At 39.2% G+C, this 26506-nt stretch overlaps 1 protein-coding gene across 1 annotated transcript in view; it reads left to right on the forward strand.

The window, feature by feature from the left end:
• The first annotated feature begins 929 nt into the window (after nt 1-929).
• The window catches only part of LOC147985156 (uncharacterized), a 45257-nt gene continuing 19680 nt past the window's right edge, over nt 930-26506 (forward strand). The window contains exon 1 of the mRNA XM_087541437.1: nt 930-1249. Coding sequence (XP_087397563.1) covers nt 930-1249 — 320 coding nt within the window. The remainder of the gene's footprint in view (nt 1250-26506) is intronic.

The following is a 26506-nucleotide window of genomic DNA, read 5'->3' on the forward strand; positions in this document are numbered from 1 at the left end:
CTTTGTTTCTCTAGTAGAAATCTTGGGGCACTCTTTGTAGTTCTTTGTGTGGATTGAGTATTATGAATATGAATATGCTTTGGTGTTATTCTAGTATGAATTCTAGGGTAGATAGAACGGAAAAAATAGCTTAGCGTTATTTTAGTACGAACTCTTGAATAGATCGAATGGAAAGAATAGCTTTGAGGTGGTTTAGTACCCTACAAACAATTCCTATCTTTTGTTCTCCGCTAATAGGAACTTGGGAGTGATTCTTCGTTACTCTTTGAGGGATAATCATATGATCCCACTATGTTAGCATTGTTGAGAGATTGCCCTAGCGAAAGTACAGACCATAGGCCTTGTTTTTAAGCATTGCAACACCGTTTTTGTGCCCGTTTGCTATTTGCTACCTTGTTGTTTTTATTTATTCAGATTATAAAAATACATTTCTACCATTCATATTACACTTTTATCACCATCTCTTCGCCGAACTAGTGCACTTATACAATTTGCCATTGTATTGGGTGTGTTGGGGACACAAGAGATTTCTTGTATTTGGTTGCAGGGTCGTTTGAGAGAGACCATCTTCATCCTACACCTCTCACAGATTGATAAACCTTAGGTCATCCACCTGAGGGAAAATTGCTACTGTCGTACAAAACTCTGCGCTTGGAGGCCCAACACGTGTCTACAAGAATAAAGTTGCGTACTAGACATCAACTGCCCAAACCGCAAAAAAGCATGCCGACCCACCCCCTCCCGCAGGACCTTTTGCCCCGATCCACCCGATCCACCCGACCACCTCCCACTTGTGGCCATCGCCCCTGGCGCATCACCCGCCGCCGCTCCTCCCCCCGGCCGGACGTGCCTCCAGGCGCCGCGAGATCCCAGCACCGCCGCGCGTCGCTGGATCACCGGAATCCCGCGCGCTGCCATCGCCCACATGTATGCCCCGGGACCAATCCCACCACCACACGTCGGTGCGCGGTCTGTCGGATCTCCTAGACGCCGCTGCTACTCCTCACCGCCCCGCCAACCTCGTCCTCATCCGGCAGCCCTGCCGGCCGTCTTCTCCCACGGCCATGCGCCGTCCTCCTCCCATGTCCCCCGATCCACTGTCGGCCTTCTCCCACAGCCCCACCCAATCCACTGTCATGCGCGGCACCAAGGCTGGGAGGTACCCCATGCATCTGCAAGCTACTGCAGTTGGTCGTCGCCACCTCATCTACTCGCCGCTTCCATACGTGAGCACAACTGGAGAGCCCATGTACCTTCTATATCCGCCCACACATCCTCATGCTTTGCCTCCTCTCTCTGATTAGTTGACCTTCTCACGAGCGCCACCTCGACCTTCCCTGGACCAGCTAATTTTTAACTTCATGGTACGGATGTGTTCTTGTTTTGATTTGTATCCACTTGTAGGAACTAAACATGTATGCATGTGTTCTCCTTTTGATCAGTATCTACTGCTATCTAAATCTTATTATCTAGGTGCCAAAAAAATGTGCGCCTAGACGCCACCCCCGTGGTCGAACTCCTGTCTCCGCTTGGCTCCGTCCACAGCAGCACACCAACTCCCTCGCCATCCACCTGCCTGTGTTCATATTCTACAGGTGACCTTCTCTCCTCACGCTTACTGACCTTCCTCCTCCTGCCGCTTCCTCCTCTCCTTTAGGATGATTGAACTCTGTCGCATGGAGTAGTAGAACCGCTGGCGTGTCCTACTCTCATTCCTTATTTGTGCATCTTGGCTTTTGGCGATGCCATGATGAGAAACCAACCCGTCCAATTTTTGGATGGGGGATCACACAGTGGGTTTTGAGGGGTACTGAAGTTCAGAGTGAACATGGATTAAGGTTCAGAGATGTGTTTTTCAGTACATTCAGAGAGGGTTTCCCCACAGTTTTTCATTTCTTAGCCTCTTCATGATTTATCAGATAATTTCCGAGACTAACATTCCATTGTAGCTTATATTCTCATGTGTGTACGATTTTTTTGATCAAGTATACTCTGCATCCTTGAAAATACTCGAACCTAATCATAACTTGGTTAAGTCTTTGATATAGCGGAAAATTTTATAGCCAAACATATTGCTATCTGAAAATTATTATCTTTGTGTGAATAAGTTTTAACCCTATGCAGAAAAAATCTACGCAAAGCTCCACACAGGAAATTCTTGATCCCTAGACCAGTTCGATCAATTAGATGTGTGCAGAAAATATTACATGTAGTTCTTTGGGTTCCCTGCTTTCATTTTGGTAAAACTATTGATGAAAAAATGTACCTATACAGAAATGATGGTTCAGTTCAAGAAAAATGGATGTTTTCTAATTTTGCAGTCTAAAGTTTCTTTGTGTTTTTTTACAGCAGTTTGGATTGTATTTATATAGAAGAATAAAAAACAACAGCAACTGCACTGGAGCAGCAGGACGACACATCCTCCCAGCGATGGCACAGCAGCACATTCGCCGTCTGTGCACATGTGTGTGCAGTGCATTGAGGGAGCACTCCCTTGTTGCTATTCTGCACCTACGCCTCCCCATGGATCCCGTTCTCTTCTCTCCTTTTTGCTGTGAGTTTGTAAATTGAAGATCAGTCATAACAGGGGAAGAAAAAGCTTTAGAGAGTTTTTCGTAAAAAATCAGAGATGTTATTCAGATTGTGATTGACTTTTCGTACATGTTTATGCTAGTTTGTGCTCGTCTGTACTCTTTTTTTCTTACTATGTTTCAGAATTTGGTTTGAAGAAGTATGTGCATGTCGACAGAGACAATCTATACAAAGAAGTTCAAATATTATTGCCCCGCAGGTTCATGTCTTCACAAGATGTACCACTATTTTCTTCTCACCCAAAAAGTGTGTGTTTAGTTCTTTTTCTATCTCTTTTTGCCCACGGGTTTGTAATAATGTTGTGGATGCTCTAGCGATGCACATGTCGAAGATGGTGCATGTGTCCCAAGTCGTATGGCCGGGCTCTGCTCCAAACTTTATCCGGGACTTGATTGCCAGCGATCTTGCTGGGCACAGTGGTTAATTGAAATGAAATTTCATAGTTCAAAAAAGTGTGTTTTTTCAGCAAAACAAACAGATCCAATACCCCGAAGAAATTTGAGGGAAAAATATATAAAGTCCAAAGAGGTTGAGGACATAAGGGTTTCTATAGCGATTTTTTTATTCCTATGCGAAGTCCAGAGAGGTTGGTGAAGAGCATTTCATTCCCGTATACTCCCTGTTTTGAAAGAAATGAAGTTCAAATTGTTTAACTTTTACAAAAGACTGAGATACTTTTCTTGTCACTATGAGAATAAAAGGAAGAAGTTCAAATTAAAATAAATAGAGCAGCTCAAAATTTATAGGGAAAATAGATTTTCCCCATTTCTACAAAAAAGCTAGAGGTTCAAATTTAAATAACCGAGAAGTTCATTGTTTTTTTACAATACCAAGAAGGTCAAAATAAAAAAACCGAGCATCTGAAAAAGTTTATAAAACAGATTTTCCCTATTTTCAAAAGAGTCTTGAACGGTTCGATATTTATTACATAACTATGACTCTTCGTGTTACTAATGAAAAACACCAAGATTCATAATTAAAAAAATGAAGCTGGTTGAGGTTTATTAAAAAAACTCAAAATTTCCTCAATACTAAAGATTAAAATCAAGAAGTTCAATTTAAAAAAAACAAAGTAGTTCAATGTTTATAATAAACTTAGGTTCTCTCGTCAATAGAGAATAAAACCAAGAAGTTCAATTTGAAAAACCGAAGCAATTTGATATTTATTAGAAAAATCGGATTTTTCTAGTTACTAAAGAATAATACCAATAAGTTCAATCTCAAATAACGAAGAAGTTCAATGTACCTAAAAACCTCCAATTTTTCACATTTCTAAAAAGACACAATGAAGTTCAAATAAAAAAGGTAGAGCGGTTCAATGTCTATAAAAAACTCAGATATTTTCACGTTACCGAGAGAAGTTCAGATTGATAACTCCTAGAAGTTCACATACTATGCGGTGTGCATTTGTATGAAAAAAGAATGAAAAGATAAAGGCTAAAAGTTTTGTTGCTAGAAGTTCACGTGCTCGACGAGGGAAAGTTGGAAATTACTACCCACTTTATGCACACATAATTCTCTCTCCCATTTGTGTCTATGTTTTTACAAATAAATCAAAATTTAAAAAAATGTGGAGGGGGTCCAATATTTATGACAAAACTAGAATATTTTGATGCTAAAAGAAATAAACCAAGAAGTCCAAATTACAAAATAGAGAAGTTCGGTATTTATAAAGAAACTCAGATTTTCCTTGTTAGTAAAGAATAAAAACGACGAACTTGAAATTAAAATAGAGGAGTAGTTCGATGTATACAACTCAAATTATTGCCGTGTCTAATAAAAATAAAACTATGAAGTGCAATTTACAAAAAAATGATGCTTATTTAAAAACATATTTCCTTTCTAAGAATATGACTAAGAAGTTGAAATTAATATAACAGAGAAGTTCGAAGTATATAAAAAACTCAGATTTGTTGCAAGAAGTTCACGTGCACCTCCGTGCACGGTTCAGAATTTATATTGCGGGATATCCAACCTCCAATTACAAGTTTTAAAATGGCAAAAAATGATGTCCGACCTTAAGTTGTGTGTAATTCAACGTATATACAAAAATGTGACAGAAGTTCATAGTGAAAACAACGAGAAGTGCAAGTACGGCAATGAATGCATTTCAGGTGAGAATAAAAGTATAGAAAAATAAAATCTTAAAAGGTTTGTTGAAAGAAGTTCAAGTGCTATGTCAGGGGAAGTTCAAAAAATCTTATGAGAGAGGTTCACCTTGTATTTACATGTTCAAAAACACAAAAAATAAATTGTTTTTTGTATTTTAAAAGTAATTCTCTCAATCCACAAAGAAGTCTAGTTATTATTTGGGAGCAACTTGATTTCAAAAAGAAAATAAACAAAATCAAATTATAAAAACGGAAAAAGTTCATGTACTACATGGTCCGTGTTTAACATGAAAAATGAATAAAAAAGCATGGTCCAAATTTCTTGTTGCTATAAGTTCAAGTCCTCGGTCGGAGAAAGTTAAAAATTTATTGTGAGAGAGGTTTGTACAAAAGGAATATCATTTGTGTAACACTGACAAATGGATGAGAAAATTACAAACGAAAATATGTCACAGAAGTTCAACGCGAAAACAGTAGGAAGTTCAACTACTACACTGAATGAATTTCAGATGAAAAACTTTTAAAATCGTCGCGAGTATGAAAAAATGATCAAGACAGGAAAGTTGCGTGTTTACAACAGCTTTCCGTTGGTATATCACTTGCTCAATTTTGTTGAGTGAATGGACAACTACAAGAAAAAAAAGCACGTGAAAAACAGAGTGAAGTCCAAGTAGACATGCTTACAAGTTCAAGTTCTTCACGCGGTGCATGATCTTGTTGTTTTCAAAATTACTTGAAAACTGCCAGGAATCAGAGAAAACCATCAACATGAAAAAGTTTTGCATTTTCCGTAACTTTTCAACGTTAAATTCTTTGCCCCATTCCGATAAAGTTTGTAGAAATTATGGTGAAAATACGTTTTAGCCATTCCCAATATTGACTTAAAATCGTAAAGAATTGGGAGAAACAATATATACCAAAAAGTTTCGCATTTGTTCAATCTTTCCAATGCCATATCATTTGCTGCATTCGGACGTACAGTTAAAAAATTAACTCGAAAATACGAACTAGGTGGAACTTGTACCGTTTTTCTAAATTACTCTTAAACCGTTCAAAATTAGAAAACACTTTCAACATGAAAAAGTAGCATATTTTCATAAGCTTCCCAATGCAATATTATTTGCCTCAATTGGACTACCCGTTTAGAAATGCCATCGAAAATACAAACTCGGCTGTTCGGTTTGCGAAATTTTACGATTTCTGAAATTACTCTTTAACCATAGGGAATTAGAAAAAACTTTCAACATGTGGAAGGAGTGGTTTTGCAACAGCTTTCCAACATCATATTATTTGCCTCATTCCGATAAACAGTTTAGAAATGCGATCAAAAATACGATTCACATTTTTTGTATGAAGAAAAAACAGTTTTCGAAACTGCTCTTGAACCGCTTATATTTTGCCAAAACATTTAATTGGGTCATGATACTCGTGTCCATAGCTTTACAAACGGTATATCGCAAGCCCCATTTGGGCAATGTTTGCGGAAGTTCAACCTAGCACCGGGGGAAGTTCAGGTTGAACAATTCAGGCAGTAAAATTGCAACAGACACAAGTTCATCACGACCCGAGAGCAAAATCCGCCAATGAGCGAGATTTCTATTTAAAAGGGGCATTTAGTTGAAAAAAACCGTGTCCATGTTACACTTACATCACATAGAACACGATTGATCAGACTAATTTGCACGGGGTCACACGGTTGGGAAGATAGCCCGAAGGTCGGGTTCGTACAGAGGGAAGTTCTGGCTGTGTAACTCAGGAAGTTCAGGTTGTGATAAGAATAATATTCTGATCCCGTGATCAGAATAGTGTTTATATATATTTACTAGTACATATGCCCCTGCGTTGCAACAGTCTCCTCATCTCTGTTGTAACATCCCCAAAGGGTGTGGCAGCCTCAATGAGCACGTGACCCCTCCCTCCTACCACTCTACCGAACAATTCAACATAGGGGAATGCAACATCCAAAAGATGCCACTTGACGATGAGGAGACCAGGTCTTCCTCTGACTCCGGCCTCCATCTATCATAACAACCACCTGATGTTGCGTCATGTCATCATCTAAATAGTGCCATCCAAAATCATCTTTTTTGTATACTGGTCAAAAAGGGCATGATTTAGGTACGTAATCCCGAAACATGAGCTCACAAGTGGACCTAAAGACAACATGTGAAGAAACTTGAAGAAACTTCAATGCTAGTCCTTCACAAAGTTGAAAGAACTGTTGGATAGTTCATAGTGGACCTAAAGTATGGTTCTTGTAAAGATTTTGAAATACAAATAATATATGAGTAACACAAAAATATGAACATTATTAGAAGGTAGAATATAGCATCAAAAGGATTAAAAAATATGAGACAATATACTGTTCTCCAAGCTGAATGCAATAACCATCAATTTTACAAATATACACCCAACCTTGAGCATTGTATCAAAGAAATAATTCATAGTGTTCCAATAAAGGAATTTTTCCCACTTATAATATGCACCTATAACTTGATTGTTGTTCATCATAAAACATGTTCCTATGTTAGCATGCCTGCATGAATCTATGTTAGCATGCTTGTATCAACCTCTGTTAGCATGCCCAAATCACTGAATTATGTTGTGACCTTTAATTTTTCTAAAGAACCTGACATGACTTCTCTGAAATCTTCTTAATTAAGCTACAATCTACCATGACCAAATTAGGATCTTAATTAATTATTAGACTGAAGCGAGTTAGCTTCTTTGTTTCAATGACAAAATATATTATGGTGTTTTGCTAAATGAGTATATGGCAGGCAAGCTATTATCTAAACCAAAGAGGGTAAAATAAAATCTCCTATAACTAAATTCTAAATCCCATCACATTTTTTAGTTACTTCTCTAAATACTAACTAATATTACTACTCAAGTATTACCTTGTTCTCTCCTGGAAAAAAGTGGTTGTTGCAAAATCAGAACAAATAACCGCAGATTGCAAACGACAGAACTTACCCTGCCCTCATATTCTATCTACAGGCACAGAACACAAAATATCTTGTGAATTACATGCCACATGTATTGTAAAGAGGCCTCATTAAGTTGAATTTGTGAGTCGTGGCTTCTAAGCCCTCGCCATATCTGAAATGGAGATGCATATACATAGAAATCATGCCAAGATAGGTGTATGGCAGGGCAGCTGTTACCTCGTTCATACTGCAAATGGTCCAATTATATTCACTAGATCTTGTAGCACATCGGCCAAATAGTGCAATATAAAAACTCAATTTGCATGTATACTGAAGCAAAGCATGCACATTGAGTGTTGTACGGAGGAGCATCGGGAGGCTTTCAGTAAACCAATAGAAGAAATTCTGCATTTTTAGACCCTAGTCACAACCTGGATCTTAACAACACAGAAGAAGCCCAACTTTATCTGCTTTATTGCTATCCAGAAAAGCAAGAATGTGAATTAGCATGTCACCATTGCCTGAAATAACTTGATTACAAATAGAATTTGCAGATCCATCATCTATTACATTAGTCTGCAAAATATCCGTCTCATGAGAAGAGATTCATACATGTCCTTAAATACCAGTGAAAAAATAGTGTGATATTAAAAAATAGCGAGGCCTTCAAAATATGCTAGCACGCTATATCGCAGTATAGGGTCGTATTGGCCAGACAATGTGCATTGATTTATTTAGCAAGATATTTCTCAGAATGATATAGCATACTATTTGTGATGCTATGGCATGCTAGTTTTTTCACTGTTAAATCCTAAGGTCAGTCGGATGATATGTGATGATCAATTATAGAAATGCATACAACATCAACAATTGGTTTTAAGTTCTGAAGACTCAAAATCACGAGTCAATATGGTTAATCATATAATAAGATTGGAAGAGATCAAGAGAGTTAGGTAAATTATTTCATTTGCAAAAAAAGAAAGATGAGTATATTATACAGTATTATTATACAAGGATTAACCTATGGTTGTTTGTGTAACTCTCAGAGCTTTCCAAAGTAGTGTACATGGGAGCATGAGGCATTGGCGGGTGATACGTCTCCGTCGTATCTATAATTTTTGATTGTTCCATGCCAATATTATTCAACTTTCATATACTTTTGGCAACTTTTTATACTATTTTTGGGACTAACATATTGATCCAGTGCCCAGTGCCAGTTCCTGTTTGTTGCATGTTTTTTGTTTCGTAGAATACCCATATCAAACGGAGTCCAAACGGAATAAAAACTGACGGAGATTTTTTTGGGAATATATATGATCTTTGGGAAGAAGAATCCGCGCGAGACGATGCTCGAGGGGCCCACGAGGTAGGGGGGCGCGCCCTGGGGAGGCAAGCGCGCCCCTGACCCTCGTGGCCACCCTGTAAGGCGATTGATGCCCTTCTTTCACCGCAAGAAAGCTAATTTCCGGATAGAGATCGTGTCAAAATTTTAGCCCAATCGGAGTTACGGATCTCCGGGAATATAAGAAATGGTGAAAGGGAAGAATCAGAGAATGCAAAAACAGAGAGAGACAGAGAGACATACCCAATCTCGGAGGGGCTCTCGCCCCTCCCATGCCACGGAGGCCATGGACCAGAGGGGAAACTCTTCTCCCATCTAGGGAGGAGGTCAAGGAAGAAGAAGAAGGAGGGGGGCTCTCTCCCCCTTGCTTCCGGTGGCACTGGAGTGCCATTGGGGGCCATCATCAGCACCGCGATCTACACCAACACCTCCGCCATCTTCACCAACATATCCATCACTTTCCCCCCTCTATCTACAGCGGTCCACTCTCCCGCAACCCGTTGTACCCTCTACTTGAACATGGTGCTTTATGCTTCATATTATTATCCAATGATGTGTTGCCATCCTATGATGTCTGAGTAGATTTTCGTTGTCCTATCGGTGGTTGATGAATTGCTATGATTGATTTAATTTTCTTGTGGTTATGTTGCTGTCCTTTGGTGCCCATCATATGATTGCGCGCGTGGATCACACCATAGGGTTAGTTGTATGTTGATAGGACTATGTATTGGAGGGCAAGAGTGACAGAAGCTTCAACCTAGTATAGAAATTGATGCATACGGGATTGAAGGGGGACCAATATATCTTAATGATATGGTTGGGTTTTACCTTAATGAACATTAGTAGTTGCGGATGCTTGCTAATAGTTCCAATCATAAGTTCATAGAATTCCAAGTCAGGGATGACATGCTAGCAGTGGCCTCTCCCACATAATACTTGCTATCGGTCTAGTAAAGTAGTCAATTGCTTAGGGGCAATTTTGCAACTCCTACCACCACTTTTCCACACTCGCTATATTTACTTTATTGTTTCTTTATCTAAACAGCCCCTACCTTTTATTTACGTACTCTTTATTATCTTGCAAACCTATCCAACAACACCTACAAAGTACTTCTAGTTTCATACTTGTTCTAGGTAAAGCGAACGTCAAGCATGCGTAGAGTTGTATCAGTGGTCGATAGAACTTGAGGGAATATTTGTTCTACCTTTAGCTCCTCATTGGGTTCGACACTCTTACTTATCGAAAACTATTGCGATCCCCTATACTTGTGGGTTATCAAGACCTTTTTCTGGCGCCGTTGCTGGGGAGCAATAGCGTGGGGTGAATATTCTCGTGTGTGCTTGTTTGCTTTATCACTAAGTAATTTTTATTTGCTGTTCTTAGTTGTTCTTTATCTTTAGTTATGGATATGGAACACGAAATACCAAAAAAATTAGGTGTACTTTCTGCTCTTGGAGATGGGGAACCTCCTAAAACCCTCGATGCTGGTTATGTGAAAGATATTATGTACTACTTTAATAATCCCGAGAAAACCCCATTTAATTATGTAATGGGAGTAACGTTGGATCAACATGAATACTTTAGGGATTATCGCTTGACACATAAAGGGAAACTATTATGGGATCAAATTCATATATTGAAGTGGTATGCTTGGCAATTATGCGTGAGTTATGATTATACTTGTTGCTCTAGGATGAAGGCTCCACACCTTCCCTTTTCATGCAAATTTAATGATAATAAAACCTTAGCTTCTTATGCTAGAGGTATATACGATTACTAGGATGTGGAACAAATAGAAGAATTTGTTGCTTTTATGGGTGCTTATGAAATTGAATCTATGTGTAAGAGTTTGAAGATTTTGATGATGCTATTTATAGATCTGAAAATTTAGCTATCCTGAAATATTGTTATGAGAATTATGAATACAATTACGAAATTAATGCGCTTATTAAGAAAGTCTCCGTTGTCCAAGAAGAGGCTAATATTTTGTAGGAGTCTATGGAAGAAGAAATTGATGAAACTATGAGCTCATTGGATGAAAAAGATGAGGAAGAGAGCGAAGAACAAAAGGAGGAAGAGCGGATTGATCACCCGTTCCCACCTTCTAATGAGAGTAACTCTTCAACTCATACATTGTTTAATTCCCCTTCGTGCTTACCGAAGGATGATTGCTATGATGACTGTTATGATCCCTTGGATTCTTTTGAAATATCCCTTTTTGATGATGCTTGTGGCTAAGATGCCAATATGAATTATGTTTATAGAGATGAACTTGCTATAGTTCCTTATGTTAAACATGAAATTGTTGCTATTGTACCCACGCATGATAGTCCTATTATCTTTTTGAATTCTCCCAACTACACTATATCGGAGAAGTTTGCCCTTATTAAGGATTATATTGATGGGTTGCCTTTTACCGTTACACATGATGATTTTGATGAATATAATATGCATGTGCTTTATGCTCCTACTTGCAATTATTATGAGAGAGGAACTATATCTCCACCTCTCTATGTTTCCAATATGATAAAATTGCAAGAAACTATTTATACTATGCATTGGCCTTTACTATGTGTGCATGAATTGTTCTTTTATGACATGCCGATGCATAGGAAGATAGTTAGACTTCATTGTTACATGATATATATTACTTTGTTCTCACTACTAAATTATAAACCATTTTTAATTAAAATTGGCTTTGATATACCTTGGGATCCGGGTGGATTCATTACTTGAGCACTATATGCCTAGCTTAATGGCTTTAAAGAAAGCGCTGCCAGGGAGACAACCCGGAAGTTTTAGGGAGTCATTTATTTCTGTTGAGTGCTTTCATATAGTTTTAAAACAACAAAAATAAAGAGGGGAACCCAAAAATTTTTCAAAAAGGAAAGCGAAAGTGAGAAAGACAAGCATTGTTGAAGTGGGAGCTAGCCTTGAACTTTGTCCATGCTCACGGAAACTTTGTGAATCTTGATTATAGAAAATTTTCAATAAAAATAATTATCCCCTTGTACAATTCCATTGGATCATAAAAATAATGTGCCAAGGTTTGCCTTTAGGATGTTTACATTTGCTTGATGGTTTGTACGGTGCAGGACAGAAACTTTGGCTGTAGTGCGCGATTTTACATTTTATCTGGAACGTCAAATGGTTCTGATTCTTTTTGCACTGTCTTCCTACACAAATTTTTTATTTTTCGTAATTTTGGTCGAATTTTTCAAGTATCATAAGTATGGTGAATGTTCAAATTATTACAGACTGTTCTGTTTTAGACAGATTCTGTTTTTGATGCATAGTTTGCTTGTTTTGATGAAACTATCGATTCATATTAGTGGATTAAGCCATGAAAAAGTTATATTACATTATACACAATGCAAAAACAAAATATGAATTGGTTTGCAACAGTACTTAGAGTAGTCATTTGCTTCATTCTACTAACGGATCTTACCGAGTTTTCTGTTGAAGTTTTGTGTGGATGAAGTGTTCGATGATTGAGAAGGTTTCGATGTGAGAAGAAGGAAGAGAGGCAAGAGCTCAAGATTGGGGTGCCCGAGGCACCCCAAGTAAATATTCAAGGAGACTCAAGCGTCTAAGCTTGGAGATGCTGGGAAGGCATCCCCTCTTTCTTCAACAAGTATCAGTATGTTTTCCGATTCGTTTCGTTCATGCGATATGTGCAATCTTGGAGCTTCTTTTGCATTTAGTTTTCATTTTTATTTTATGCACCATGCTGGTATGAGATAGTCCTTGTTTGATTTATATAATGCTCTTTGCACTTCACTTATATATTTTGAGTATGGCTTTATAGAATGCTTCATGTGCTTCACTTATATCATTTGGAGTTTGGATTGCCTGTTTCTCTTCACTTAGACAACCGCCATTTGTAGAATGCTCTTTTGCTTCACTTATATTTGTTAGAGCGTGGGCATATCCTTTGTAGAAAGAATTAAACTCTCTTGCTTCACTTATATCTATTTAGAGAGATGACAGGAACTGGTCATTCACATGGTTAGTCATAAAATCCTACATAAACTTTTAGATAACTGAATATGATATGTTTGATACCTTGCAATAGTTTTGCGATATAAAGATGGTGATATTAGAGTCATGCTAGTGGGTAGTTGTGGATTGTAGAAATACTTGTGTTGAAGTTTGTGATTCCCGTAGCATGCACGTATGGTGAACCGTTATGTGATGAAGTCGGAGCATGATTTATTCATTGATTGTCTTCCTTATGAGTGGCGGTTGGGGACGAGCGATGGTTTTTTCCTACCAATCTATCCCCCTAGGAGCATGTGCGTAGTACTTTGTTTCGATAACTAATAGATTTTTGCAAGAAGTATGTGAGTTCTTTATGACTAATGTTGAGTCCATGGATTATACGCACTCTCACCCTTCCACCATTGCCAGCCTCTCTAGTACCGCGCAACTTTCGCCGGTACCATAAACCCACCATATACCTTCCTCAAAACAGCCACCATAGCTACCTATCATGGCATTTCCATAGCCATTCCGAGATATATTGCCATGCAACTTCCATCATCATCATATACATGACTTGAGCATTCATTGTCATATTGCTTTGCATGATCGTAAGATAGCTAGCATGATGTTTTCATGGCTTGTCCGTTTTTGATGTCATTGCTATGCTAGATCATTGCACATCCTGGTACACTGCCGGAGGCATTCATATAGAGTCATATCTTTGTTCTAGTATCGAGTTGTAATATTGAGTTGTAAGTAAATAAAAGTGTGATGATCATCATTATTAGAGCATTACCCCAGTGAGGAAAGGATGATGGAGACTATGATTCCCCCACGGTCGGGATGAGACTCCGGACTTTAAAAATAAATAAAAGAGGCCAAAGAGGCCCAAATAAAAAAAGAGGCCAAAGAAGCCCAGCAAAAAAAAACAAAAACAAAAAAATGAGAGGAAAAGAGAGAGGGGCAATATTACTATCCTTTTACCACACTTGTGCTTCAAAGTAGCACCATGTTCTTCATATAGAGAGTCTCTTGAGTTATCACTTTCATATATTAGTGGGAATTTTCATAGAACTTGGCTTGTATATTCCGATGATGGGCTTCCTCAAATGCCCGAGGTCTTCATGAGCAAGCAAGTTGGATGCACACCCACTTAGTTTCATTTTGAGCTTTCATACACTTATAGCTCTAGTGCATCCCTTGCATGGGAATCCCTACTCACTCACATTGATATCTATTGATGGGCATCTCCATAGCCCGTTGATACGCCTAGTTGATGTGAGACTATCTTCTCCTTTTTGTCTTCTCCACAACCACCATTCTATTCCACCTATAGTGCTATGTCCATGGCTCACACTCATGTATTACGTGAAAATTCAAAAGGTTTGAGAACGTCAAAAGTATGAAACAATTGCTTGGCTTGTCATCGTGGTTGTGCATGATGTGAGTATTTTGTGTGGTGAAGATGGAGCATAGCCAGACTATATGATTTTGTAGGGATAACTTTCTTTGGCCTTGTTATTTTGAAAAGACATGATTGCTTTATTAGTGGGCTTGAAGTATTATTGTTTTTATGTCAAATGATAGACTATTGCTTTGAATCACTCGTGTCTTAATATTCATGCCATGATTAGACATATGATCAAGATTATGCTAGGTAGCATTCCACACCAAAAATTATCTTTTTATCATTTACCTACTCGAGGACGAGCAGGTATTAAGCTTGGGGATGCTGATACGTCTCCGTCGTATCTATAATTTTTTATTGTTCCATGCCAATATTATTCAACTTTCATATACTTTTGGAACTTTTTATACTATTTTTGGGACTAACATATTGATCCAGTGCCCAGTGCCAGTTCCTGTTTGTTGCATGTTTTTTGTTTCACAGAATACCCATATCAAACGGAGTCCAAATGAAATAAAAACTGACGGAGATTTTTTTGGAATATATATGATTTTTGGGAAGAAGAATCCATGCGAGATGATGCTCGAGGGGCCCATGAGGTAGGGGGCGCGCCCTGGGGAGGCAGGCGTGCCCCTGACCCTCATGGCCACCCCGTAATGTGGTTGATGCCCTTCTTTCGCCGCAAGAAAGCTAATTTTCGGATAGAGATCGTGTCAAAATTTCAGCCCAATCGGAGTTACGGATCTCCGGGAATATAAGAAATGGTGAAAGGGAAGAATCAGAGAACGCATAAACAGAGAGAGACAGAGAGACAGATCCAATCTCGAAGGGGCTCTCGCCCCTCCCGTGCCATGGAGGCCATGGACCAGAGGGGAAACCCTTCTCCCATCTAGGGAGGAGGTCAAGGAAGAAGAAGAAGGAGGGGGGCTCTCTCCCCCTCGCTTCCGGTGGCACCGGAGTGCCACCGGGGGCCATCATCATCACCGCGATCTACACCAACACCTCCGCCATCTTCACCAACATCTCCATCACTTTCCCCCCTCTATGTACAGCGGTCCACTCTCTCGCAACCCGCTGTACCCTCTACTTGAACATGGTGCTTTATGCTTCATATTATTATCCAATGATGTGTTGCCATCCTATGATGTCTGAGTAGATTTTCGTTGTCCTATCGGTGGTTGATGAAATGCTATGATTGATTTAATTTGCTTGTGGTTATGTTGCTGTCCTTTGGTGCCCATCATATGATTGCGCGCGTGGATCACACCATAGGGTTAGTTGTATGTTGATAGGACTATGTATTGGAGGGCAAGAGTGACAGAAGCTTCAGCCTAGCATAGAAATTGATGCATACGGGATTGAAGGGGGACCAATATATCTTAATGATATGGTTGGGTTTTACCTTAATGAACATTAGTAGTTGCGGATGCTTGCTAATAGTTCCAATCATAAGTGCATAGAATTCCAAGTCAGGGATGACATGCTAGCAGTGGCCTCTCCCACATAATACTTGCTATCGGTCTAGTAAAGTAGTCAATTGCTTAGGGGCAATTTCGCAACTCCTACCACCACTTTTCCACACTCGCTATATTTACTTTATTATTTCTTTATCTAAACAGCCCCTACCTTTTATTTACGTACTCTTTATTATCTTGCAAACCTATCCAACAACACCTACAAAGTACTTCTAGTTTCATACTTGTTCTAGGTAAAGCGAACGTCAAGCGTGCGTAGAGTTGTATCTGTGGTCGATAGAACTTGAGGGAATATTTGTTCTACCTTTAGATCCTCATTGGGTACGACACTCTTACTTATCGAAAACTGTTGCGATCCCCTGTACTTGTCGGTTATCAGCGGGACCTATCAAAACATCGTTGCATGGCCCAGTTCGTATGGGTCTCATCTTACTCCTACCGCCGGCTCCTGGTTAAATGGGTATTGCATCCGGGAGTTGATGACCCACAAGTGTTGGGGATCTATCATAGCCTTTTCGATAAGTAAGAGTGTCGAACCCAACGAGGAGCAGAAGGAAATGATAAGTAGTTTTCAGTAAGGTATTCTCTGCAAGCACTGCAATTATCGGTAACAGATAGTTTCGTGATAAGGTAATTTGGAACAAGTAGCAAGTAATAAAAGTAAATAAGGTGCAGCAAGATGGCCCAATCCTTTTTGTAGCAAAGGACAAGCCTGGACAAAGTCTTATATGAAGTAAAGCGCTCCCGAGGACACATGGGAATTATCGTCAAGCTAGTTTTCATCACGTTCATATCATTCGCATTCGGTACTTTGATAATTTGATATGTGGGTGGACCGGTGCTTGGGTAATACCCTTACTTGGAAAAGCATCCCACTTATGATTAACCCCAATTGCAAGCATCCGCAACTACAACAGAAGTATTAAGGTAAACCTAACCATAGCATGAAACATATGGATCCAAATCAGCCCCTTACGAAGCAACGCATAAACTAGGGTTTAAGCTTCTGTCACTCTAGCAACCCATCATCTACTTATTACTTCCCAATGCCTCCCTCTAGGCCCAAACAATGGTTAAGTGTCATGTCGTCGACGTTCACATGACACCACTAGAGGGATGACAACATACATCTCATCAAAATACCGAACGAATACCAAATTCACATGACTACTTATAGCAAGACTTCTCCCATGTCCTCAGGAACAAACGTAACTACTCACAAAGAATATTCATGTTCATAATCAGAGGGGTATTAATATGCATAATGGATCTGAACATATGATCTTCCACCAAGTAAACCAACTAGCATCAACTACAAGGAGTAATCAACACTACTAGCAACCCACAAGTACCAATATGAGGTTTGGATACAAAGATTGGATACAAGAGATGAAATAGGGTTTGAGATGAGATGGTGCTGGTGAAGATGTTGATGGAGATTGACCCCCTCCTGATGAGATGATCATTGGTGATGACGATGGTGATGATTCCCCCCTCCCGGGGGGAAGTTTCCCCGGCAGAACAGCTCTGCCGGAGCCCTAGATTGGTTCCGCCAAGGTTTCGCCTCGTGGCGGCGGAGTTTCTTCCCGAAAGCTTGCTTATAATTTTTTCCTCGATGAAAGACTCCATACAGCCAAAGATGGGCATCAGAGGGCCACCAGGGGGCCCACGAGGAAGGGGGCGCGCCCCCACCCTCGTGGATGGTGGGTGGCCCCCCTCTGGTACTTCCTTTGCTCAGTATTTTTTATATATTCTAAATATAACTCCTGTGGAGTTTTAGGACTTTTGGAGATGTGTAGAATAGGTCTCTAGTATTTGCTCCTTTTCCAGCCCAGAATTCCAGCTGCCGGCATTCCCCCTCTTCATGTAAACCTTGTAAAATAAGAGAGAATAGGCATAAGTATTGTGACATAATGTGTAATAACACCCCATAATGCGATAATTGTCGATATAAAAACATGATGCAAAATGGTTGTATCAACTCCGCCAAGCTTAGACCTCGCTTTTTCCTCAAGCGAAAGCCGAAATCGAAAAATATGTCCGCATGTTTAGAGATAGAGGTGTCGATAAAATAAAATACGGACATGAGGGCATCATGATCATTCTTAGAACAGCAACATATAAATATATACACACACACACACATATATACATATACATATATATATATATATATTCTCATATGATTTCCCATTCTAAAGTAACAATTCATTCACATACTCAAGTATGAATCAGAAACTTCATTGAAAACTAACAAACTATAATTTCAGTCATTGAAGCAATTGCAATTTATCATAACATAGGAAAGATTCAATATAAGAGCTTCTCAGCAAGTACACATACTCAACCATCTTTTAATCTTTCATAATTGCTAACGCTCACGCGATATTTATGGTTATGAAGTTTTAATCGGACACAGAGAAAGACAGGGGATTATAGTTTTGCCTCCCAACGTTTTACCTCAAGGGTAATGTCAACAATAATAGTTCATGAAAACCCACATCCAATTAGCCATATATATCAGGATCCTTCCAACACATTGTGCTTGCCAAAGGGTAAAATGTAAAAAAGGAAAGGTGAATATCATCATGACTCTTTGCATGAAGTATAAGACAAGAATAAAAGATAGGCCCTTCGCAGAGGGCAGCAAAGGTTGTCATGTGCTTTTATGGTTGGATGTACGAAATCTTAATGCAAAAGAACGTCACTTTATATTGCCACTTGTGATATGGACCTTTATTATGCAGTCCGTCGCTTTTATTTCTTCCACATCACAAGATTGTATAAAACTTATGTTCTCCACACTAATAAGTCATACATATTTACAGGGCAATTCTTATTGCTTGCAATGATGACAACTTACTTGATGGATATTACTCAATCCATAGGTAGATATGGTGGACTCTCATGGAAAAATTGGGTTTAGGGATATTCGGAAGCACAAGTAGTATCTCTACTTGGTGCAAAGAAATTGGCTAGCAAGAGAGGGAAAGGGAAGCTCAACATGTTGGATGATCCATGACAATATAATTTATCTCAGATGTAAGAAAACATAACCCATTACGTTGTCTTCCTTGTCCAACATCAACTCTTTAGCATATCATACTTTAATGAGTGCTCACAATTATAAAAGATGTCCAAGATAGTATATTTATATGTGAAAACCTCTCTTTCTTTATTACTTCCTATTAATTGCAATGATAACCAAAACTATGTTTGTCAACTCTCAACAACTTTTATTCATCATACTCTTTATATGTGAGCTCATTACTCTCCATAAGATCCATATGATCTCTTTATTTCTTCTCTTTTATTTTATTCCCTCAAGATCATAGCAAAATAATCAAGCCCTGACTCAACACTAATCTTTATTATATAGCTCACGGACTCGATTACATAGGAAGATCATAAAGCAAAACTCACAACTAGATCATAGTATCACTAAAACTTTATTCTACTAGATCAAGATATTATCAAAAGGATCGAACTAAGAAAAACAGTAAAGATAAAAGTGATGGTGATACGATACCGGGGCACTCCCAAAGCTTGGCAGTTGCCAAGGGGAGTGCCCATACCCATGTGATTATATCTCTTTTACCGGTGAAGGAGATGGAGTTGTTGATGATGTAGGCTTGTTGTCCCTCTTCCAAGGCATAGGCCCACCATCATAGAAGGATGATGGAGTCTCCGGGATCCTTAAATCTGCAGCCAAACTCATCATCTTGAATCTATATTCATACTCACAATTTTGATTTTGCATGTCATAGATCTGGGCTTGGAGGTGCTCGATTTTCTCATGAAGCTTGAAGATGGCCTCCCCAATGTCCTTGGCATCCAGCTTGTGGTTGTTGGTGAACTCCGTGATCATTATGTGATTGGGGTTGATTCCACTCTCCACCATCTCCTGACACTTGAAAACTTGTTGCTCCATCGCCTCGAGCCTTGTCTCCACGCTTCTGGTCCTCCTTGGTCCCTCAACATCTCGGATGTGTAGCAACCCCTCATGCATCTCAATGGTTTGAGGATATTGCAACACTTCTGCGAGGTAGGGGTTGATGACGTTCTCGAAGAACTTGTCCTTGGGGGCACTTGGAGACGTCATGGTGATCTAGATCTGTCAGAAAAACAGCTCGAAACAAGAATAGAGGATATTTGCGTGGTACAGTGGTCAAACCCTTCGGGAGATTATATAATGAATTTTTACCGACCATAAGAAGTATCGTGCAAGAAAACAGAGTCCGGAGAGCACGCAAGGTGCCCACAAGGCAGGGGGCGCGCCCTCCACCCTCGTGGATGCCTCGTCTCCTTCCCGGAATACTTTTATTTTCCTATTTTCTTAAATATTCCAAAACAGAGAAAAATTTCCATTAGAACTGTTTTGGAGTCGGTTTACTTATCGTACCGCATACCTATTCCTTTTCGGAGTCTGAAACGTCCTGGAAAGTGTCTCTTATGTCTTCCTCCGGGGTTACCATTTCAATAATATTAGTTTCTACATTTATGGAATTACTTGAGATATAATGTTTGATTCTTTGACCGTTGACCACCTTCGGATTTGTGCCTTCGAAGTTGTTGATTTTTATGGCACCGGAACGATAGACCTCCTCGATAACGTAAGGACCTTCCCATTTAGAGAGAAGTTTGCCTGCAAAAAATCTTAATCGAGAGTTGAATAGCAACACATAATCACCTACATTAAACTTACGCTTTTGTATCCTTTTGTCATGCCATCTTTTAACTTTTTCTTTAAACAGTTTGGCATTCTCATAGGCCCGGGTTCTCCATTCATCAAGTGAGCTAATGTCAAATAACCTCTTCTCACCGGCAACTTTGAAATCATAATTCAGCTCTTTGATGGCCCAGTATGCCTTATGTTCTAATTCGAGAGGTAAGTGACATGCTTTTCCATAAACCATTTTATACGGAGACATGCCCATAGGATTTTTATATGCAGTTCTATAAGCCCATAATGCATCATCAAGTTTCTTTGACCAATTCTTTCTAGATCTATTAACAGTCTTTTGCAAAATTAATTTGAGCTCTCTGTTACTCAATTCTACTTGACCGCTAGACTACGGGTGATATGGAGATGCAATTCTATGATTAACATCATACTTAGCAAGCATTTTACGAAAGGCACCATGAATAAAATGTGAACCACCATCAGTCATTAAATATCTAGGGACTCCAAACCTTAGAAAAATAACTTCTTTAAGCATCTTAATAAAGGTGTTATGATCAACACTACTAGTTGGAATAGCTTCTGGCCACTTAGTAACGTAATCAACAACAACTAAAATATGTGTATACCCATTAGAGGAAGGAAATGGTCCCATATAATCGAAGCCCCAAACATCAAATGGTTCAATAACGAGTGAATAATTCATAGGCACTTCTTGACGTCTACTAATATTACCAATTCTTTGACATTCATCACAAGATAATACAAACTTACGGGCACCCTTGAAGAGAGTAGGCCAATAAAATCTGGATTGGAATATCTTATGCGCAGTTCTATCTCCAGCATGGTGTCCTCCATAAACTTCAAAGTGACACTTGCGTAGGATCTGTTCCTATTCATGCTCAGGTATACAACGTCTAATAACACCATCTACTCCTTCTTTATAAAGGTGTGGGTCATCCCAGAAGTAATGTCTTAAATCATAGAAAACCTTTTTCTTTTGCTGGTATGTGAAACTAGGTGGTATAAATTTAGCAACAATGTAATTGGCATAATCAGCATACCATGGAGCAGTGCGAGAAGCATTTATGATAGCTAATTGTTCATCAAGAAAGCTATCATCAATAGGTTGTGGGTCATCAAGAACATTCTCTAACCTATACAAGTTGTCTGCAACGGGATTCTCAGCTCCCTGCAAATCAAATTCTTGTAGTAGGAGAACCCATGTAATAAGTCTAGGTTTAGCATCTTTCTTTTCCATAAGATATTTAATAGCAGCATGATCTGTGTGAATAGTTACTTTAGAATCAACAATATAAGGTATGAACTTATCACAAGCAAATACAACTGCTAAGAATTCCTTTTCAGTAGTAGCATAATTTCTGTGGGCATTGTCTAGAGTTTTACTAGCATATTGACTAACATTTAATTTTTTATCAACTCTTTGTCCTAGAACAACACCTACAGCATAGTCACTAGCATCACACATGATTTCAAAGGGTAAATTCCAATCATGTGGCTAAACAATAGGTGCAGAAATCAAGGCTTTCTTAAGTATTTCAAATGCTTCTACACAATCATCAGCAAAGACAAAAGGAATATCTTTTTGTAATAGGTTAGTCAGAGGCCGGGAAATTTTTGAGAAGTCCTTAATAAACCTCCTATAAAAGCTGGCATGACCAAGGAAACTTCTGATACCTTTGATGTCCTTGGGACACGACATCTTTTCAATAGCATCAACTTTAGCTTTGTCAACTTCAATACCTCTTTCAGAAATTTTACGCCCCAAGACAATACCTTCATTAACCATAAAGTGGCACTTCTCCCAATTCAAGACAAGGTTAGTTTCTTCACATCTCTGCAAAACTCGATCATGGTTTCTCAAGCAATCATCAAAAGAGGATCCATAAACAGAGAAATCATCCATGAAAACTTCACAAATCTTTTCACGAAAGTCAGAGAATATAGCCATCATGCATCTGTGCGGCAAATTTCCCACCATGATGCTGCGGGTCCTTCAAGCTGATGTGCGGCAAATTTCACCTTCTCCGCATCTGTGCACCCTGCTGTGGTCAACTCCCTAGATGTCTTGCAGAGCCAATCATCTGCTACTATCAGCTCGGTGCTACTGGAAAACACCGGCGGATTCAGCATAAGAAAACGGGCTAAGTGATCAACAGGTGGTGGTGGTGGTGGGTTGTTGTTGTTCCCCTGATTCCGATTCTGGACTAGCAACTGCATTGATGTGTTCTGCTGCTGGATCAACTAGGTGAGCTCTGGTGGAAAGGTAAATCCGGGGTCACGTCTCGGAGGCATCTGAGGGTAGAAAAGATGAGATTTAAGAACAGAGAGGGGTCTAAAGAGAAAACACTACCCATATGCACATGAGGCAAAAACAAACAATTCACTTCATTCAATCAAACAAGGGCATACAATCGATCTAACTATCACAAAAGTGCTCGGACTACTGTATTTACATGGTGGACTACTACTGCTGGTGAGGTGGTCTACTAGAAATATTCTTCCGTTGCAGACTCCATGATATCTGCTCCGGCTTCATCAACATAGTCATCATCGCTGTCATCTGGGTCCAAGTCGGTGTCGTCGATGATGATGTAGTCTTCCGGGCGAATCTCCTTGGGTTCTTCGTCTTCATCTACTGGTGTAGGGCCTCCCATAAATATCACTACAACAAACACCCCCATATAGCAACACATATGTAGCAACGAACTGTAGCATGTGTTGTCTTTGGTTTAACCCTCCCACCTGGCCACCTCCCCACGAGCCACGAAGGCCTCTAACCTCATCCACCACCACCACCTCGTGCGCTAATATCATGCGTCTAAGGATGAAAGAAAAATAAAATCCTCTCCGCCAGCTCTCTCCCCGATTCCTCTCTCTCCACCACCGATTCCAGGGAACTCCGGCGCTCCCCTGCACTCCTGATCCCTGGTTCGGTTCCCTCTTTCTATTCTCCTCTAACCCGCAGCCCGCCGCCTCCCGGACATCGTATGCGACCCTGCCCATGCCCCCGCAGAAACCCTAGACCCCCACGGGTCACCTGTGCAGCTTTGGCACCTCCGGTTTGTCAGCTGACCACCCCGCCTCTCTGCACAAGCGGCTATCGTCTCGGGCTCAACGGTGTTGTGCTCCCTCGGCTACCTTGACTCCGACGCTGACGGTGCAGTAAGGCCCGATCCCCTCCGATCTTACCCTTGCTGGTATTCGGTGTGGCTTGGCCATCATGCCAAGGCTGTTTCTTCTCCAGCAATTTTGACGATTATCTATGCTACGTTGATCACTCGCCTGATCTATGCATCCATGCCACTCCATGGTCTGAGTTCTCCACTGTAGTTGTGCGCGCACTGAAATACCAGGTTGTAAGTACCAGGGAATCAGTGTGTACTTAATTAATTTATGGCTGTTTGTTTTTGCTAATACCAGCTTGATGACATGGCATGGATAGTCTGATATACTCTATAACTTCAGTTTTTTACGAGATTGTATTCTGTAACTTCTTCATTGTCCTTGGTAAAAGAAATTATCTTCTATGTTTACGCCACAAAACTTTGGATCTGTAAGTAATGCTAACAATGCCTAACAATTTCAATAGATTTTATTTGGGACTAATACACATTTTTTGTTGCTTCTTTGCACTGTTATATTATTTCAGTTTCCTAACATACAGAAAAGCCCCGATCTGTTATCTTCAGGTTGTAGTTGAGATTTCATTTATGCTGAGTATGCTGTAGCAGCTGAACATCGTCATCGCTCAAATGTGTAGGAGGTGCCTTTCTTTACAGACTTTAGTTCCTTATATAGTACTCCCTCCGTCCCATAATATAAGAATGTTTTAGACACTAAACCAGTGTAAAAACATTCTTATATTATGGGACGGAGGGAGTATCACTTTCTTACACCAACTGGGCATGCTTAATTTAAGTTGAAAGTTTTCAACCTTTAGGATAAATTCAAGTTTAACGTTCCATATGTGTAGTTTGTTATTAGCTGCATTGTTATTTAGCTGGCTGGTACAAAGTTCTAAAAGGCATCCTCCTTCCAGAGCTAAACTTCTTAAATCTTAGAGAAAGTAAATATTTAGTCAATATGCATGTAAATCTTGATCTCGACAGCTATATTTTACCTTTATATTGTGTCATTCACAGTTACATATTCAAGCTGGGTTTTATTATCTGTTCAATAGCAGAGGGGAAATTGTGAAATGTTGATACGACTCCCTGGATACTACCCTAGTATGTCCTTGCGTCTGAGTGATGATATATCCAAACATCTAGTATTGACTTGCACTTCTCGTGAATGAAATGTGACTGATTTTATCTTCTACAGTGCCTGCTTTCCATGATGTACTGATGTCATTGATGTGCCTTTTTTGGTGAGAAGATTACACAAATCTGGACCTGAGGTCTATTGAATTCTGCCCGAGAGTAATGTTATCCTACCTAACCCATATTTTTGGTTTCTAACGAAAGTAATTTTCATATAACAGATGAGAAAGGAACTAGGTATTGCAGATGATGTTACGGTGGTCATTTTCTACATTTGAGGACAGGTGGGCCAGTAACTTAGATGGGCATTCTGTTTTCTTAAGTGTCGATGCTTTACTTCTTTTTTTTTAGTTTAAATGATGGCAGCTAATTGAACATCTCTGAACTTGCTTCATGTAATTCTCTTGATTTTAACTTCGAGAACATCTGATTTCTTGAATTCTCTATACTTATTTAATTTTTTGACAAGCTGTCTACCAATCGTCACCCCATCTGAAGCAGCACAAAAGATGTGCCACCATATAGATAAGCTTCTCTCTCCCTGCATTGACATGTTTTCCCCTAGTTTTCTGAATGTGAAACAAGAATTGAACTTGATGCCGCTGAAGTTAAATTAAGTATATCCCTATAGAATAATCATGCACATCAATTGTTCAAGAAAAAAAATCTTATATGTTATTTTTTCCCATCCTATACCAATGATCAATGTTGTAATAAGATTATTCCGCAGTTCACTAAGATTTCAGTATATAAGAGAGACTATACAGATGTTTCTGTTTTCAATAATACATAGCATAAAATTTTCAAATAACTATGATAGAAATAAGTGTCCTGTACGTGGTTCCACAAGGACAAGTTTACACTGTTCTGCACTTACTATGATAGAAATTATCTAAATCCCTGAATAGCAATGAGTGTGCAAAGTATTTAGCGTGCCATGAATTGCCAAAATGATAGTACTAATTATCGGTGAAGCTATTCTGATTTAGCAAATAAAACTTAGCTGAATAAGCAATTTGCAAGATTAGATATCAAGCTAACAACATGTTCTTCTATGGCTATGTAATGCAACCAACCTAGCTCAGTAACCTTTCTAATGCTACACTAGAAAAATATGATCAGTTGATACGACCACTCAAAAATGTCAAAAGTAATCGTCATGCAGCTAGATTAGTTATTGCAAGGCCTTCAGCCTTTGTATGTTTCCCCCTCTTCTTAATTGGATTGCTCTATTGGCCAGGGTTTTTTCATTCTCTAATGGTACGTTACTCATGTCAGTTTTTATTTTTTAGATTGCCAAGATAAATAGAGGATGCATGGATAAGTTGTTTTTGGCAAGGCAGAGAATGGGACTACTACCAAGATAGTTTTACGTTAAGTTTTTAGAAAGCCATTTTCATGTTCAATGTATAGAAAATGATGTGATGTCATTTTCAGGGTCAATGTAAAGAAAATCATGTGTTTACTCTTTCGATTTTGTTCCATGTAATGCAACCAATCAGATTCAATATATGAGCTCTCCCTATTTACTGATTTTTTACTGTTGTGCACCATCAGTATTAACCCAATAATTGTTGTTGTTAATATATATAAAATATTGGCAATTGTCCATGTTATGCATCAACGCTTTCACTAATATGTTTCCATTCCAAATAGTACCGGGTGACCACCAACGCATATGAGGTGTTGTAAATTT

This window comes from Triticum urartu, chromosome 2A (assembly GCF_056163025.1).
Source record: "Triticum urartu cultivar PI428250 chromosome 2A, HENAU_Tu73, whole genome shotgun sequence".
Classification (NCBI taxonomy): Eukaryota; Viridiplantae; Streptophyta; class Magnoliopsida; order Poales; family Poaceae; genus Triticum; species Triticum urartu.